Source organism: Phragmites australis, chromosome 3 (genome assembly GCF_958298935.1).
Source record: "Phragmites australis chromosome 3, lpPhrAust1.1, whole genome shotgun sequence".
Classification (NCBI taxonomy): Eukaryota; Viridiplantae; Streptophyta; class Magnoliopsida; order Poales; family Poaceae; genus Phragmites; species Phragmites australis.
Window position 1 is genome coordinate 48868480 of NC_084923.1, and position 18860 is coordinate 48887339.

General features: G+C 43.8%; 3 protein-coding genes across 6 annotated transcripts; 2 read left to right on the forward strand and 1 right to left on the reverse strand.

Moving 5' to 3' along the window:
* Positions 1-1025: 1025 nt before the first annotated feature.
* Positions 1026-5674, reverse strand: LOC133913677 (pentatricopeptide repeat-containing protein At1g74850, chloroplastic-like). Of its 4 annotated transcripts, XR_009909073.1 has the most exons (7): positions 4194-5674; positions 3689-4104; positions 2520-2834; positions 2322-2429; positions 1378-1911; positions 1170-1285; positions 1026-1081 (listed from the first exon to the last, which is right to left on the reverse strand). XR_009909073.1 is itself a non-coding variant. In XM_062356891.1 (5 exons), exons 1-5 carry the CDS (start codon positions 5652-5654, stop codon positions 1575-1577), a joined length of 2637 nt encoding a protein of 878 aa, XP_062212875.1. In that variant the 5' UTR covers positions 5655-5674; the 3' UTR covers positions 1083-1574. The 4 variants fall into 4 exon arrangements, 1 of the variants encoding a protein (XP_062212875.1); XR_009909072.1 differs by having other exon boundaries at positions 1026-1285; XR_009909071.1 differs by having other exon boundaries at positions 1170-1911.
* Positions 5675-5881: 207 nt separating this feature from the next.
* On the forward strand, positions 5882-8036 carry LOC133913679 (uncharacterized). The gene is made up of 2 exons (XM_062356894.1): positions 5882-6019; positions 6928-8036. Exons 1-2 carry the CDS (start codon positions 5930-5932, stop codon positions 7675-7677), a joined length of 840 nt encoding a protein of 279 aa, XP_062212878.1. The 5' UTR covers positions 5882-5929; the 3' UTR covers positions 7678-8036.
* Positions 8037-11481: 3445 nt separating this feature from the next.
* On the forward strand, positions 11482-14197 carry LOC133913681 (dolichol-phosphate mannosyltransferase subunit 1). The gene is made up of 8 exons (XM_062356896.1): positions 11482-11722; positions 12572-12671; positions 12788-12821; positions 12902-12978; positions 13089-13114; positions 13312-13476; positions 13551-13665; positions 13900-14197. The coding sequence occupies exons 1-8, from the start codon at positions 11616-11618 to the stop codon at positions 14002-14004; spliced, it is 729 nt and encodes a 242-aa protein (XP_062212880.1). The 5' UTR covers positions 11482-11615; the 3' UTR covers positions 14005-14197.
* The last annotated feature ends 4663 nt before the right edge of the window (positions 14198-18860 follow it).

Below are 18860 nucleotides of genomic sequence, written 5' to 3' on the forward strand. Positions count from 1 at the left end.
AGCTATTTTTCATAATCTACAACTGAAATAAATAAACTCTAATTCTAGAGCTCTAGCGGACGAACTTCATTCCATCATCTTAACCTCTCTCCTCTTACCCCTTTTCGTTTCATGGTCGAGCACTAGAGCTCCATGCACCTCCACCTTGCCTAGCAAACTACCTGTTGTGCTCACCATTAGTGCCGCAATTGTCCTCTGAGCAATCACCAGCGCCATCCCATAGTCAACAAGTTCATCTGATTAAAAAACATGGTACGCTACTTGTGAAAGGTTATGATAAGATAGGAACCAGATTGTTTCTGGAACGAGAACGAAATTTTATGAGACGAGGAAGGTGGCATGGCTGGTCACTAAGCGCCATCCCAACTCAACATGGAGCACGTCAACAAGCCTAACCCCAACCCCTCCTCTCTTCCCACCCTCTGCCACATCACCACCACCAATCCTTATGCTAGGAACTTAGGTCACTCCTAATATCTACCTTAACTAATGTCTTAGACATTAAATACACATCACGTCAACAAGCCTAACCCCAACCCCTCCTCTCTTCCCACCCTCTGCCACGTCACCACCACCAATCCTTATGCTAGGAACTTAGGTTACTCCTAATGCTCCACCTTAACTAATATCTTAGACATTAAATACACATCCACGTATGATGAGATCTGATGTGACAAACAATTAAATAGGGAAAGAGAATAAGCTAGTATCTTATGGGAGAAACAAATTAGGCTTAAAATCTAAGAGACAAGAAACAAACAAACAAACATGCATTGAGGTATAGATACTGTCATCAGTTCATGTTCTCGCATTTAGCTATTGTTCATAGAAATATTTTAGATACAAGCTATAGACATTATACACAAGCTATAGAGATTATGCATTCGGAGGTTATTTCTTATCATGTATTTCTTATATTATCTCTCTAAATAATAATAGCTATGGACATCATACATTGGGAGTAGCCTTAGAATTCTCAATCCAAATACTATCACTTCAAACGGACCTTAACATCCAAGCAACAATTTTTCAAGTGGCAATTTGCATTAAAAAGATCTGGCACGGGGATTACCCTTCACTCCTGTAAGAATCAAACACACTACGGGTACTATTTCCATCAGCATTCAGAAAATATCAACAGTTGACATGTTTCACTAACAGTAACTTACCAGGCTAACGATGCTATCATGTTTTACACGGTTGCGCTGCACCAGGTGAGTCCGGACGTACAAGGTTGTCATACAGAGCAAGTGAGCAACTAAAAACATCTGTAACCTGATTTTCCCTACAACAGGAAGGTCACAACTGTTTGTCAAGCTAGCAGGAACCAGCAGCTCACCAATTTCGGGCGAGATGTGAATCCGCAGAGATATTCACCATGTATGATTGAACTTTCTTTCTTGCGAGGGCCAAAGCAAAGCACGCGCTGCAAATATGCATATGGCCATGCCATCGCTCTAGAAGATCTGAATGCCCAAACTCCAAAATTGTTACCGCTGTTCTGAGTCTCTCTTCCCTTGTTCAGATAGATACCATCACATCTGCAGAGGCAAAAGGCAGCAGCTCCTGAAAACTCACAATGCAAGAAGCTCCGACTCCTTTTCTTCCAGCAGCTGTTCGTCAGGCAAATGGCCGGCACCATTATCAACTTGGGCCTCCCTAGTATATATTTTGGAACCAGGAGACGGCAAATGTGAGTTTGTCATGGGGATAAAACCAGCTATGGCAGATCCATTTGAGGAATCTATGGCTGACTGCAGCTTTTTCAATTGGGACTTCAGGCATATGATTCGCCCCTTATTCCATTTTGGATAATGGAAGGATGCTGACAGTGTATCATTTAGAAAGGAGTAGACAACTTTTGCAATTGGCAGTCCTCTAGTAACCGTGCTCTTCTCCATTTCTCCTCTCCTGGTAATCGAAGTACTGTCAGACAGACCAAAGCAGGCTAAAATAGATAATTCTATGCAAGTGAAACACAAAATTTAATAGTGGGAACAATGGCCTGGTACTCTTATTAAAATAGAAATGAAATAATTCCTATCAAGGGCTGTTATCCTGTGAAAACATCTGTGCTTCGATTTTGTGCTTGCAGTATGTTCCAGTTATACCTTCAACAGCCCTTTCTTTATCTACACTCTAAAGTTCAAACAAAACTATTGCAGTAGCTTAAAACCAAGTTGTTCTTCTGTGAACATATCAATGAAAGCAACTGAATGACTGATTATAGAGACAATTGAAGAATATACCATAACATAATAACAGAAGATGGTAAATTGGTAATATGAAAGGAACATTTAAGTCTTAGGCTAAAAGCTTACAATACAATAACAGACGCCAACTGGGGAAGATCTTCATCTCCTTTTAGTCTGCCATAAAGCTTATTGAGCCATACTGACACAGCCACCAGTGCCCCACCTACTGACATCCTGAAATGGAGACTGAAATTGACTACATCCTGGCAAATAGAAAATTGGATTGCTTAAGGTAAATACTACAAATGAGAAATATAACATTACCTATGTACATCTACAGACCAGACCAGCTTGGTGTCACGAAATAATTCAGGGAAGAGCCCACATTTTACAGCTTGATCAAGAACTCTAGCAGCTCGAGCCTTCTGACCAAACCACCAAAGCACATCAAGGAGAGCATTAAAGAATCGTAAACTATAGTCACAGCCTTCCAAGGTACTGTTTCCCAGTGCATATTCAACCATTTGCCAGTTGGAGCTATCATCGTACTCTCCTTTGATAAGGGAAGCAATTACTTGGTGTGTACTACTAGTACGACTTGTTTTCATTTCTTCCAGCAGATCATACGCATCAGTCCACCTGAAAATGCACATTGGATAGAAATTGAGAACGTGATGTGTACATTAATGTTATAACTGACACCAAATAAGATAATATTTTTTGTGACTTCTAAGTATTATTTAAACATAAGTATGCTTGCATCCAAAGTATTGACTGATTCCTCGACAATTGTTCGATTTAAGCTGATAAACGCATGTTTTGGCATTGTCCATTATTAATGTTGCATGAAATCTTGAATAATGTAGGCTAGGCCATACCTAGATCAACACCCCCACCAATTTAAGAATGCTAAGTATCAGAAAGGGCACACAAAAGAAAAAGGGAAGAAACCCAGCCCACAAACATAGAATAATTAAGAATTCAAACCGATAGTATCATATTGGAAACAAGTGGTCTCTATAAGTGTGAATGTACACATCAAAAGAACTCTACAGCTTCTGGAAATGAGTGCAAAATCGTATTAATTCATTAATTGGGGTGAAGAAGGATCAGGATCCCTGATTGGATTAATTCTCATCCAAACTTTATGGAATTTTACCAGCATACTGGTCGGTGCTCCTCATCCCACTAGGGCTTCTTTAGAGGCTGAGGGCCAGTAGTTCAAATTGATAATTTATGTTCCAATTGCTTGTTTTAACTTTGATTAGCAATCTCAAAAGTACATGACTAGCACACCTAATTGAAGTTTGTAAATCTTTCTTCCTATTTCCTCAAAAAAACCCAATTAGTTTGATGAGGAAACTAATAACACATTGTTATTATAATGCTGCCTTATCTGTTAGCATCAGTGTTTTCGTTTTAAAACCATGAGCAATCTTCAAGCGAAAACATGATATTTTGGCATATTAAGACATCAAGCCCTTCACCATTACCTGTCGTTCCTAGAATATAGTGACAACATCATGCAATAAGCAATGATGCTGGGCTCGGTCACGCTAGATCGAAGTTCTTCAAACTGCTCCTTGCTCTCATCTATGACCCCCGCTATGCAGTAGACATTGAGTACCCCCTCAAGGGAGCGCTCATCTGGGTTAAACCTGGACTTGCGCATCTCCATATATGCCTTCACTGCATTATCCAGTTGTGCACCCTGGCAATATGCTTCGAGGAGGGCATCAAATGAATCCTTGTTTTTCTGAATGCCAGCATTGTTACTCATCCGAGAAAAGATGGCCTCAGCCTCCTGGAAGAGCCCACCCTTGGCATATGCATTTGCAAGAGCATTGTAGGTCTCTATAGTTGGCAAGCTACCAATTTCAGTCATCACGTTGAAAGCAACGTAGGCTTCCTGCATACCGAAAAGATCACCAATAAAGCATTTCATCAGAAAGGGGATATCTTAGGGTCATGCTATCAATATTTGGTTCGTATCCTGACCTCATACATAGCCGCATGGCCAAGAGCTTCAACCAGGCCAGTGTAGGCCTCTGCAGTAGGCACCATTCCTTCTCTGGTCATATAATCAAGAACTTCTCTTGCATCCTCATGGAGCCCACCACGACCGCATGCAGCCATGACACCTTCACAGGTCCCCATATCAGGCTCTACCCCTGTGCGAAGCATATCATGGAAGAGTTCTACCACCTCCTTGAAGAAGCCACCATCCCCGAATACACGGAAGAGCACATTATATGTGGCCGTGTCTGGTGGTACAGCCGTTCTCATCTCACGGAAGAGCTCGCGCACACCATCAAACCGCCCCTGTCTCCCGTAGAGGTCGAGCAGGACACGGTATGTGGCAGCCGTCGGCACACAACCATCAGCCTGCATCTGCCGCAGCACGGCTACCGCTTCAGCCGTGGCGCCGAAACGGGTGTGTGCCTCCATGAGCCCCAGATACGCGGAGGCATCCGGTGTGTGCCCCGTGGCCGCCATTTCGGAGAACAGCTCGGCTACGCGGGATAGGTTGCCGGCGCTGGCAAAGGCATCCACAATGTGACGATAAGATACAGTGTCCGGGGAGACGCCAGCCTCGAGCATGGTGCGAAGCAGCATTTCGGACTGATCGGCGAGAGAGCGCACGGCGGCGGCGGCGAGGAGTGTGTTGTAGGTGGTGAGGTCGGGGCGCACGGCGGGGGACACGTCGTGCCGCATCTCAGCGAAGAGGCCAAGGAGCATGTCGAATGGGACGGGCGGGTCGGTGGCGCGGGCGCAGGCGGCGAGCACGGTGTTGTAGGTGGCGGCGGTGGGCGCGACCCCCTCGGCCTTCATCTGGTCGAGCAGGGCGCGGGCCTCCTCGTGCAGCGCGTTGCGCGCGTAAGCGGCGATGAGGGAGGTGTAGGAGAGCGCGGTGCGGGACTCGGCGGGGAGGTCGTGGAAGACCTCGAGGCACTTCTCGAGCAGCGCGGGGCCCTGGCGCCCGAGCACGCCGATGACGATGGCGTGGATGTGCTCGTCGGGGCGGCACCACGACTGGCGCTGCATGTACTTGAAGAGCCGGAGCGAGCGCTGCCAGTCCCCGCGGCGCGAGAACTCGCGGTACACCGCCGCGAAGTCCTGCAGCGTGAGCCGGTGCCGCGCTGTCTCGAGGCAGCGCGCGATGGAGCCCCGCGGCGGCAGGTTGCTCAGCCGATCGATCAGCGACTCCACCTCGTACGAGTTCCTGCCCCCTCCCGCCGCAGGCACCAACTCATCCCTTCTCGCGGCGGCCGCGGCGGCGCCCGCCCGCTCCAGCACCGCGAGCCCCGCGCCCGCGCCTACCCGCTCCAACACCGCGAGCCTCGCGCCCGCGCCGCGGCGGGTCCTTGGCCCGCGCCACCTCCTCCTGGTCGTCGGGAAGGGGAGGAGGTCGCAGTGGTAGGACGACGACGCGACGGTGGCGGTGGACACGAACGCCATGCGAGCATGCGGCGGCGGGGAAGGGGTTTAGGATTCCACCACGGCTCGGATTTTGGGGGAGATTTTTGCCTCCGAGAAGTGGATAGAGTCGGCGACTCTCTCGAGCGGGCTGAGCCTGACCTGCCCGAGGCGTTGGTTTGGTTCAGTCTGACTCGGACGCGCCGCAACCCTTCCGTTTCGTCTATTTTCCCCGACGCGCCGCCGCAATCAGCGAGAGGTTTCTCTCGCGGCAGCATCTCTTTCTCCCTCCTCCTCTCCCTCTCGAAGCCGCGGCCATGGCGGACGGCGACCGAGGGGCGGCGTCGGGGAAACTCACGGAGCTACCCGCGAGCGGCGAAGAGAAGGGCCTCCCCGGGAGGGGCAAGGTGAGCACTTTCCACTCCAACCTTAGGTTCGAGGGATTGGGAGCAGAGGATTTGGGAACGGGGTGTAAAGCTCTCTTATCTCACCAGTTGAAACCTGAAACGTAGCGGAGGTGGTGGTGGTTAGGATCGAGCTCGTTTGAATATCCCATGGCCGTGGCTGCGCCGGCGGCGGCGATGTAGTTCCCGGTAGGGCGACGTGTGGACGTTGATCCCCATTCGGATTTCGGTGCCCCCAACCGGCTGACCTAGTAAAGTAGGATTTTGTTCTGAAATTTAAACCCCGAATCAATCATGTATGCAACCTTCTCAGTAAGCACCGAAGTGGTTTACACCAATGAGGATTAGGCAATAGGAACGAGACGAATGCAATGGTTAGTTAACCGTCTCGCTAGTCCTCATTGTACATCCTTACCATGTTGAAATATCTTATGTGTCCATCAGTGTTCTTCTTGAAGAGCTTTTCCCTGAGAAATTTTCGTTGCTTGATGTTCTTGATGTAAGACAGAGATGATTCGCTTGGCAAAATAGTGTCGAGTTGTTTCTCCAAAGTGAGGGCTTTTTGTATTGCAGTGAACATGAGATCTACTATTGGAGATAATATGAGGTCTACTTGAGAGATATGTTCCGAGGTTTGCTCCCTTCAGTTTAAGGCAGTGAAAGATCATACTAAAAAATTAGTTCTGAAGTAAAAGCCGGATTTTTTAGCTAAAGTTTTTATTATTATTATTTACTGTCGGAGTGCGAAAAGGAAGTTATCCTTCTTGTGCTACCATGTAGTATTGTTTTGCTTCATCTACCTAATGATTGTGCTTTCTGTCAACAGATCAAATGAAAAAAAAAATTGTAAGCAATATTTGTTTTAGAGAATTTAGGTTATTTGTTGGCATGACAAGAACTTGTTCCTGCAGGCTTCGTCAGGAAGGACATTAAACACCGCACAGATTCCGCTTGTCGCGAGCCATCCGGAGGTGTATGAGCCATGTGATGATTCTTTTGCCCTAGTTGATGCACTGCTGTCAGACAAAGCACAACTTTTGACCCTACAGCCGAGGTTATGTATGGAGGTAGGGTGCGGGAGTGGTTATGTCATCACCTCTCTTGCAATCATGCTCAGGCAATTAAGCTCTGGAACCCAGTACCTAGCAACTGACATCAACCAAAATGCTGCCGAGACAACTCAAGCGACCCTTGAAGCCCATGGCGTGCACGCAGATGTGGTTGCTACTGATATCGTGTCAGGTCTTGAGAAACGTCTAGCTGGTATGGTCGATGTGGTTGTTGTTAACCCTCCTTACGTGCCAACACCTGAGGAAGAAATTGGGTGCAAGGGTATTGCTTCATCTTGGGCTGGAGGGTTGAATGGGCGCCAAGTGATAGATAGGATTCTTCCTGCTGTGCGTGAGGTGCTATCAGAAAGAGGGTGGCTGTACATGATAGCCCTAGAAGACAATGATCCTTTGGATATATGTCATTTGATGAGCGAGATGGGATATGCATCACGTGTTGTCTTGAAGAGATGCACTGAGGAGGAGAGCCTTTATGTTCTCAAGTTTTGGCGAGATGCTTATGCTGGCACAAATGCTTCTCCTAAATCTTCAGGCCCGGAGTCATGGTTTTCTCAGTTGCCTTTCAGATCCCTTTGGCACAAGAGTTCATAGCTGTTCCTGGCCTCATCAATTTGAAGTCTTCGGTTCTGAAATATAGTTAGAAGTCCTTCGCAAAATTGAGATGGCAGTATCTCAACATGTGTTTGAATGGGATGTTACTGTTGATTTTTTGACTTGCCTCAGTACAAGAATCAGCCTAACCTGATAGGTTTAAGGCGCTAACCAAACAGGCCATTAGAGCACAAAGTACCGAACCTTCTTATTGTCTTCTTACGTTCCTGCCATGTGTATATATGCTAGTATGGATTCTTATCTTCCTGCATTTGTGATTTGTGTTTCCTTATGGATTTACTGCTCTCAGTTGATTATTTCAATATGAGAGGAAAAGAAGATTTGGGCAGTTTCTTGAATGGCACAAAATCAGTCACAGAAATACCAGCATCATATCTATCTGTTGAGTTGTGTGTAATGTTATTCTGGTTTTAGCTTACGCTAGTAAGCGCGAATGTGGAATCCATGTCATAAACTCATAATACTTGAATAGTTAAACATTTAAATAGATGTCAAAGAATTGAGAAAAAGGATTGGGCCATTTATATTGTAATTGCTGGATTTCCACACATATTATCGTCCTCACAATCATTCCCACAATCCTCACAAGTCACAACATTTACATAAATATCACAGGATATCTTATTTTTCAGTGGGTTCCCTCACTGAATTATGACCCCAAGCCATGTCCAGTGGTAAATTGAATATTTCCTCCAACAAACTTATCAGATTGTTATCAATAAATGTTTATTACTTTCCTTATGGTTTATGATATCCTTTTTCATGAATTTTTTTACAAGTTTAAAACGTAGGAAGCTAAGGCATCCTACACATGAAGGAATTCTTAAGAAGTACAAGGAACGAAGAGTGGGTGTGTTTTTTTTGGGAAAGAAGAGTGAGTGCGTTTAGCTAAACGCAATTGAACAAAGAGAGCCTAGACTTAGGCACAAAATGGAATCTGATTGTCTGACCATGTAGGGTCTGATTAAGTCACAATAAGTACAAAAGGACTAGGAAAAAAAATGAATACAAAGAAAAGAAATAGTAGCTATGATACAGTAATTGTCCATCACATGTAAAATTAGCTATGAGAACTATTAGCTTACTTTTGTAATGTACAGTCCCAAGCGAAGCTTTGAAGAAACGTGATGCCTCATATTCACTTTATCATTTATGCATTAGTCATATACATGTGGTATCAAATGAGTACACAAAGCAAAAAACATGAGGGTCATGTGGATTTGGTCTATGTTCAACGGAATAGAGAGAGAGAGAGAGAGAGAGAGAGAGAGAGAGAGAGAGAGAGAGAGAGTACCGTTGAAGATTTCCATTGGGTACCGAGACTACAGTGACTCTTCTGTAAAATTGCCTAGGTTGGAATGTAGGTGTGTGATTTGTGCCATTGGAAAATTGCCTATGCAAATAATTGACAAATGCAAGTCCCCATCCCCCCACAATGGACACAAACATGGCTATAATGTTATTGTTCTCGGCGTTTGCATCAATGCATTCCTCCCTCAGTCTATTGGTGCTCGTGGTGTGCTCCTTGGTATACAGCATGGCTGAGGCCTCCTTTGAAATGGATGATTGGCATACGATTTTTGGAGGGTTCCACTACCTAAGGATTTTCTCCCATAGACACCTTTGGTTCATGGGAAAGGGAAAGGAAAAAATCCATAGGATTGCTTTCCTATCGCTCAATTTCACAAAAAACTAAGAGATATGACCTCTTGGAAAGTTTCCTGGTGCAAAATAAAACGCTCTTGTTGTCACTTGCTTCTGTTCACCTAACCATATTCGCGCTATAACAACTACGTCTCTCTGGCGAGATGCACCTACAAGTCATGCAAACGGAATGATCTAGATGCGGGGCATGCGTCAGTACATCTTAACTACAAGCAAAAGGGGTTCCTGTGGCACTTCATAAATAGTGTGTTAGCATGATAGCATAGCACAACATTTGCTTTATGCAATACGTGACTTGGCATGATGGGGATGCACGGGAATGAAGATTGCGGCATCAACACGTGTGTAGTGCATAAGCTGGATGTTAGTTAGTCTCGACTTGGCTTGGAAAAGAGAAAATTTAAGTAAGAACGATCTAATTGGAATAAGGAGATTCAAATGGCTAACTTGTTGCTTCGAGTGGTAAACAACTAGTTAGTTCAAATTCAGAATAATATGCATTGTGCAAGTTTCAGATTCCTACATTTTTCCTAATGCTACCAAAGCGATGCTTTCACTATTCATGTGTTTCCAATTCCTATAGGATTTTATAAGTATGACACCTCAAATTCTATGTTTTTTTTTCTATTTTTGTGTTTTTTCTATAATTTCTTTTGGTGCTCCTAACCGGTCACAACAAATACTATGTGTGGGGGCACTTGCCCCCTCCCCCGTCCCACCGCGACAAAAAAAAACGCTTATACACTTGAATATTTGGAGATTGATGTCGTCCTATAAATTTACAACGTCCACTCTATATATATATATTATATATATATATATATATATATATATTAAATATTTTTTCATATCTTAAGTGCACTTTTTTAAAACGGTTGAGGGATGATAATAAATGTTTTTTCTGATTTCAGGTTACTAAGCGAAAACAAAAGTACAATGTTTGCTTCTTATGGTAGGCTCGCTTGTGGTAGGGTTTATTTGAATCCTATGTAGTGCTGTTTAAATGGATAGTGCCTGCTAGGTCGGCTCAAAAGTCAAGACACAATATTGTAGGTACAATCAAAGCACGACATGACCTGAGAGGTAGGCGGGTCAGACTGTGTCTGGTCCGACGCCTCGGCACCATGGGCTGGCACGGTATGACCCGGCTTGCCCTGCCTGCCCCACCTCCTGTCCATCCCGCCGTCGTGCCGCCCCGCCTCTACGCCGCCGCCCCGCCCCGCTACCGTGCCGCCCCGCCGTCGCATCATGCGCATTAGGCAGACGTGTCGCAACAGTACCTGCCTCGGCCCGGCATGGTCTGATGGCTGATAGGTCGTGTCATGAGTTGCACCTTCGTCACGTGGGCCGACATAACATGGCTCGTTAACCTACTGTGCCTATCGGGCGGGCCCAACATACTCATTTGGACACTTGCCTCTAGGAATTGCCTCTGGGAATTAAGATTATAACTCAAATTACAAAAGAAATTGAATTGGATAGATCCGGTTGAAACCCATTCTTCTTATTTGGATGTACATGGAATTTGTCTCTTGGAAGTAAATTGGAAATGTTGTTTCGATATTCAAATATGGATCCAAACTGGCCCTTAGATGCTGTTTAGCTCTTTTTATCGTGTGTACCGCATTTCCGTGTGCCTACATTGTTTGATTAACCAGGTCAATAGCTCGATGCTAGAACGATAAAGAAGCTTAAGTGCTCAACACCACTTTTCTGACTTTTCACTATGTCGGAATACGAAAAAGACTTTGAGATATAAAAAAAATACAAAAATGATAAAATCAAAACGTAAAGGTGTCTTAAACTTTCCTTCTTCCGAGCAAATAAATGTAGTTACCATTTGATGAAGAGTGTACAATTTATTGCCGAACCACCAATTTAAAATCCTTCTCTAATCTAGAAAATCAATCTCCTTTGCAAGAATGAACCAAAGGATTCTGAGTACATCTGCAATCAAATCTGTAGTTGTTGTTCATCGCAAAAAAAAAAAAAAAAAAAAAAAAAAAAAAAAAAAAACTGTAGTTGTTGCATATTTTCGTGGGCTATGGGCCTGGGCCTGGGCCCATTCATACGTGCATAGGACTTGAGAGCAAATCGTTCGTCGCGAAGGGGGAAAAAACGAAGCAAATCGTTCGCACCGGACAAGGGGAGTCGCCTCCGCAGCCAGTGTCTCCACCGCCCTCAGTCTGTGCCAGGAGCCCAACGGAGCGCTCGCCCAAGGGAGAGATCCACCGCGTTCAAGTGGGCCGGCGATGGAGGCGGCGGCGGGCGGCAAGCGCGCGTACAGCATCATCGTTCCCACCTACAACGAGCGCCTCAACATCGCCCTCATCGTCTACCTCATCTTCAAGCACCTTCCGTAAGCACCACCCTTCCCGTCTCCCGTGGCTGTTGATCTGTGCCTCTCCTTGCGCCTTAGCCGTCATGGTTCTGTCGAGGTCGTCTTCGGTGGTTGCTGGAGAACCTCGTCGGGTTCGAGTTCGTTAGGTGCGATTCGGTTTTGTGTGCTTGAACTCAGAACAAATTGGATTAACACTTAACAGGAGTGGATCTGATCTGGAGATGTGGATGGAACTACCTCTATCTGTTTAGATGTTACTGCTTGCACTGAGATCCAACCGAAGGCACATGTGGAGCAGAAGAAATCGGATCACGTATTGTTCCACTTTTGCATTCAGTCATCACATAGAACACCTTTATATTCTTACTTTGGGGCAATTCAAAACTTTAGCAGTTATTCTCACTCTCAGGGTGATGGTATGTCCTGTTATAATCCAGAGCCGGTTTCAGTTAGCAGTTCTCTTGCTATTTGCATGTTTTGGAGCATTCGGGTCCTAGACACCCTAAATCCTTGTGCTGGATTGCTGGGTGTGGCTAATTTGCTTGACTGCACCGATGAGAACTTGAAAAACATGTTATTAATTAAGTCATCAGCCATGTCAAATGGGTGATGAGAGGCCCTCCTGATTGGAGATCAGATGTACTAATCTCCACGAGGTTTTGCAAGTCTTGGCTATTTGTGTATTCCCTGTTCTTAGAATGGTCATATTAGAATGTCATCATGCATTCCATCAGCATCAATTGGCTATCCTATTGTTTGCTGGAACGTTTGCTGCTTTTGTGGAATGGCAAGGCTGTTGTATTTGTATAATTACATTTCCAAATTCTTGCATATTATGAAGCCTGAAGTTGATACTTTCGACCTTAGGGATGTCAACTTTGAGATCATTATTGTGGATGATGGTAGTCCAGATGGAACTCAAGACATTGTGAAACAATTGCAGCAAGTATACGGTGAAGATCGTGTTGTAAGTATCTTCAAAAACATTCTCCCGTTCAGCTAGAAGTTTGTGTATATGTGGTGTGGTTTTGTTTATTTGGTGCCACGGCTTACTGCAATGTCTTTGACCTGACATAATGCTAGCTACTGCGAGCTAGGCCAAGGAAGCTAGGACTTGGTGAGTTTAGGACTTACATTTAAGTTTTTGAGTGAATTTTTACACTCCTTTTGTGTTAATTAGCAACTGGAAACATGCAGGTACTGCGTATTTACATGGGTTAAAGCATGCCTCAGGGGAATTTGTTGTCATCATGGATGCGGACCTATCTCACCATGTATAAATCTTCACCTTTTCTTATTTCTGTTATTAATTATTTGATATTGTTTTGCTATTCAGAATATTTTCTCCTAGTTTGCTAACTTTTTTTTTCACCATTGTGAACAGCCGAAGTACTTGCCAAGCTTCATTAGGTAAGCATATCTTTGAACATTTTAAAAGCTACTGGGTTTATACTGCATATCATTTTACAGATATTAGTCCACATCCTTAATCTAGATATTTGTATAGTGCAAATATTACCCAGTCTGATTGATCCAAAAATTTCTTTAATGACGAAATAGCTTAGAAGAATATGTGTTCTTTTTAATCATGTTCTTTCGTTAACCAGGAAGCAAAAGGAAACCGGCGCTGACGTTGTAACAGGTACACGTTATGTTAAGAACGGTGGTGTCCATGGTTGGAATCTCATGCGCAAGCTGACTAGCAGGGGAGCAAATGTTCTTGCACAGACATTACTACAGCCTGGAGCTTCCGATTTGACTGGATCATTCAGGTGTGCCTTCTTTTACTCGAACAGGATAAACGCCATTCGATCGCTGTTTTTTATGAATATTAACTTCATAACAGGTTATATAAGCGAGATGTCCTGGAAGATTTAATTTCTTCATGCGTCAGCAAGGGCTACGTGTTCCAGATGGAGATGATTGTTAGGGCTACTAGGAAAGGGTATCACATTGAAGAGGTAAGCCACTGTGTGTTGGCCCATTTTTCATTCACGTAAGATTGCTTTTTCTTTGAACACCGGGTTCCCTTCCCGGAGCCTTCATTGGAGGCTTTTTGACAGGGATGTGACGCCGGGGGTTGAACCCCGGCGGGCTCGGCTCACGCCTGGAGCTCTGCCACTGGGCACCATGCCCGTTCGCTGTTGTTTTCATCTTGTGGCTTTTGTAAATGAAATTTTGATTGCTCTCTCCAGGTTCCAATAACTTTTGTGGACAGAGTCTTTGGAATTTCAAAACTTGGTGGGTCTGAGATAGTTGAGTATTTGAAAGGCCTAGTCTATCTGTTGCTCACAACATAAGGGAAGAGATACAGTAGGCGTCTAACGTGTCGTGGACAACCCATGTTATAGAGAATTTTACTGATGTATTATTTGGAGCTTGATTTGTATGAAAGTACGTGTTTTCAGCTTGCGAATGTGTTTCTTTACATAAATTTTGGATTGTCAATACCTCATTTAACGCAACATGGTGGTTGTCCCCTCCTCTGTTGAATCTCAAATACTTCTTTTGTTAAACGGTTTATAATTCTAAGACCGAATACAATGTTTTGTATCCTTGAGCTAATTGTGTGGCTTCTCCACCGTTATCCATCTCATATCCCCTCTATCTGTTCTGCGAAAAGCGTTGTTAAATGTTGTTCTCTTAAACGAACTAAACAAAACTAATAACTATTATCATCTTGACATCTCTGCGTACGATCAGATAGATGAACAATGCATGACTGCGGAGGCAGGAAATTCAATCGTCCTTATTGATAGCTGTTATTTTATTTTTACACTCGATGAACGATCCAGCTGACGACTTGCTTTTCTTCTTTTGCCAATACATGCTCGAGGGATGGTCTCGGTCCGCAACAAAAAATCTCCTTGTTAAAATGAGAGCAGTCAGACATTCAGACATGCGTGGATACTGAACTTTCGAGGGAACACGAACAGATGATGGAGGATGTTCTCATCTGAATCATCACCAGATGTCCATAGCTCAGATCAGAATGACGACGAGGCCGCCGCCGGCGCGCAAGAAGGAGGACGCGGAAGCGGTGACCACGGCGAAGAGAACGACGAGGAGGCCGTCGTCTTTGACGGTGGGGCTGGCGTCGACACAAAACGCCCACGGAAAGTGCGCAGGCCGGACAGCCTCTAGACAAACGTGATAGTTTGAAGGAGCGGTAGCAAACGGCCCACTCTCATCATGTCACCCACTGACCCACCGAACCAGCTGCATGTAGAATGCAAGCTCGCTAGAGGCCCAGTGGGCCCAGATATCAGAGAAGGTCGGGCCGGAACTTGGGCTGCCTGGAAATGCGCAAGCCCGTGCTCTTCCGTTTCCAATTGCGACCGTTCCACTCGGTTTTAGTAGGAGAGGATACGGGCCGGCAGGCAGGCTGGGCGCTCTCACCAACGGCCGCGTGCGTGCGTATCTATAAGCAGGGGGGCGTGGCCTAGGAGCAGCCAGCTGACTGCCCCCTCCCAGTCGGCTGTAATTTTTTTATTACACCTATCAACACTCCAATTCGAGATCTCTTTCTTTAATATCATATTGAGCTGTATTTACTAATCAGTTCACTCAAAAGATTAAGTTAAAAAATATAGACAATTCATTTATATTTCAACACATAGGTAGCAGCCAGGGATTTTAATTTAATTTTACAATTATTTTTTTCACAGCAAAAAGATTGAAATTTTAGTGAGAGAAAAATTTAAAATTATATGTTTTGGTCTCACCTAAAATTCATAAAATTTTGACGAAATTTAACTCCCCGATAGCAACCGGCGAGCCACGGTGCCAGACACCAGTGTTTGGTTGGCTTCTGCACCTGGATCGTGCTGGCCCGTGCCTCTAACCGCGCATTTCGTCCATTTCAGCAGTAGCACGTCCATCTTATACCGTCCGTCTAAAATCCAAATGCATGTGATCGTTTCGTACGTTACATCGTCTTAGTTTTCTCTTGAGACCATACTCATCTTAATTCGTGTCCGGCCAGTCCCTCGCTTGGTGCAGGTACATCGTGCATTAGACAGGCATATCGCCATGCATCACGATACTGCCGTACCAGATAATGGATGATCGATGGTGGCACTGGACTGCCTTGGCTGGACAACGTAGACAGACAGCTCGACGAGTTGGCGGGTGGAGGCGAGGCGACACGACGCGACAGCATGTGTGCCGTGGGGACGAGCCTGGGCACGTTCCGCTGCCGCCGTGCTCCCCACGGCCGCGACGCCGCGGGGACACGCCCGCCCGGCCCGGCCTCGCCTTTTGCCGCCCGCTTTGCTTTGCCCCTTGCTGGAATGGAATGTTAATTCCCGAAGGAATCCATTCGCTACAGCAACCACTGACCACGGAGCATTAGAATCTCTATCCCCCCTTCGCCTTTTCCCCCTTTTCAATGGGGATGAACGTAACACAAACGACATCAAAAGCAGCTTCACCGAGGTGTTGGCTTGACGCTTTCTTCCGAGCTGCCCCAAAGCCAGGCTGGTTTTGAGCGTGTGCGTCGCATGCATGCCTTGACTTGCATGGTTCGGGTATGCCAAAGGAAGGAGGTCGGTTCGGGCCCCATAACTTCTATCCTTATTTGCTATCGAAAGATAATATAATTTTCTATTTATTATTTCACAAAATGATTTTTTTACTGTTTCTAATTTTCATTTATTTCTTGTCATTGTCATTCATTTGACTCGTAGAAAAGTTATTTATCTTGGTGAGCAGGACGGTGGGCTCGGTACATATGTTAAACACTTTATTTCCTCGTTACACACGTTAAATGACTTGTTGTCCATAGAGTATAAAAATATAGAACTTGTAACTAAAAAATATATTCATATGTAACAACTTATATACAGAAAACCGCACTTAATAGACCGCATTTTCTAGTTAGAAAGTATCAAGAATATTAAACAAAATCGTATTTAAAAAATAGCCACAACACTAATACATCCACCGCAATCCAGATGCCTTATTATTCTCATATCTATTTTCCTACAACAGAAAACACAACAATAAGCACATTAAAATTATCTTCACGGAAATTTCTACAACTTTGATATTCAACAAAAAAATTTAATTATGATTTTTGCTATGCCTAATCATAGTCATAATGTAACCATGTAACTCCCCTAATCTATTCATCTTTCATCCAAATTTAACGTTCAAAAAAGCCTATAAAAACATAAAGATATTATCTACAACACTTTAGTACATCACATCTAAGATTTAGTTTCTAAAGAGACCTAAACTTCGATTAACGGTTGGCGGCCGTGCCCGAGGCCGCTGTCCTCATCCCCAAAGATAAATGTATATTTTCTATGTATCAAATGTACAACATCGAGGAAGAAATAAAAATTAAAAGTAATAACAAATAAAAAGGTTCATTTTGTGGGATGACAAATAGAAAATTGCCTCATCTTCCTATTGCAAATAAAGAATTTCCTCGTTTTCTATTGTGTGATCAAAACAGCGGCTCTGGATGTATGTACGCAATGCTTTGGATGATGCATGGTGGAATCTACTCTATCTTGTATTGACAAACAGGTGTTTTCCTTTTGAAACTTTTTGATGGATGGATAATGGTAAAATTCTTGATGAAAAAGTCGTTTCTCTCAGAAAAAAAAAACGAATGAAGAAGTCAATGTGTCAGTTATACAAACGTGTTTAAGGGTACATTAAACCTAGTATTGATGTAGGTGCCCTAGAACACAAGAATAAAGATCACTGGTTTTCTTGGATTTTTTTTTTTTAAGAAGAAGCTGCTGCTGAATCATTACTCCGATTCACAGTTCAACTTGAAATTCAAGTACTAGAACGCAGTTGGTGCGATTCACGGTTCACCAACTGAGTTCACCTTAGATTTTTTTTTCTTTTTTTTTCTTTAAAAAAAAAGGAGAAGAAGATCTGATTCTACAGCTAGCTAGATCACGAACATATCTTAGCTGCATCATGAGATTTCAGAACAGCAAGTTGAGAGTAGTAGCAGTAGAATATTTCGCGTGTGCTGCCGGCTTCGGACGCGACGGAATATGCAGGGCAGGCAGGACAGAGAGAGCAGAGAGGCATGCCACTGGTTTTTGCAGCGCGGTCTGCTGGCCTTTTCCCAATTCCCACGGACGGCTATGATTGCCATCAACCCAGCCCATCCTCACGCCAAGCTCCTCAGTTCGCTTTCACAGTTCGAAATTCATATCGGAAACGGATCGGATATAAATTAAATAATCAATTTTTCATATTACTATTTATATTTTAATATAAATACGAATATAAATGCGAATATTCATAAATGCGAATATGAATTGAATTGTTTGAATCCGAATCCGTATTTAATATCTACTGGATCGGTAGTACACAAATATCCTACATCTTTAAGGACAAGAATTTTTATTTTGGTAGTTAAAAAAACGTTCACATTTGGAATTACTGATATTTAGAAATTTTGTTCAAAATTCATATCAAAAATTTAAATTTATAGTCAAATTTGACTGAAATTTATTCTAATTTGATCGGGATGGAATCTATAAATTTCATTCACCTCTGAAATTTCTAAAACTTTAGCGAAATTTGATTCCTTGGTTGGTAGATGCGGATATTATTCATTTTCACATCCGAATTCAAAGCAATTCGGATATTCACATTCGAACCTGAATCTCGAAAACATATTCAGATACATCTATTTTAATATCTATTTTAAAAACAAATACAGATATAGATATTCATATTCATGTTTTTACTGATACGAATATCGAATAATTTAAATAACTATTATTTATTTTTCAGAAGTAAATTTTATATGACCCTATCCGGGAAGACCCTCGTGAGACTCCATCCATAATATCCATCCCATGATTCAATGACTGAGCTGAAAATAAGAGAGTAAAATAGACACCCCTAAACAAAATCTTTCGTATAACTTAATCCTATAGAATTTTCTTCCCCATTTTGCACCCCTAAACAGTGCATATGACATGAACGCTGAGATGCGACCGATCTGTGACGCTGGCTGAGGCTGAGCGTGCGTTGGGTCTCCAACTTTGGAGGCCCCATTGAGTGCGCATATAGGATTCGCTCGATCTTATTCCTCCTGTCCGTCCGTTTGGATGGCTGGCTGGCCGGCCGGCGTCGAGCGTGTCCATGATGGGTGTGACCTGCTGAAACCACGCTG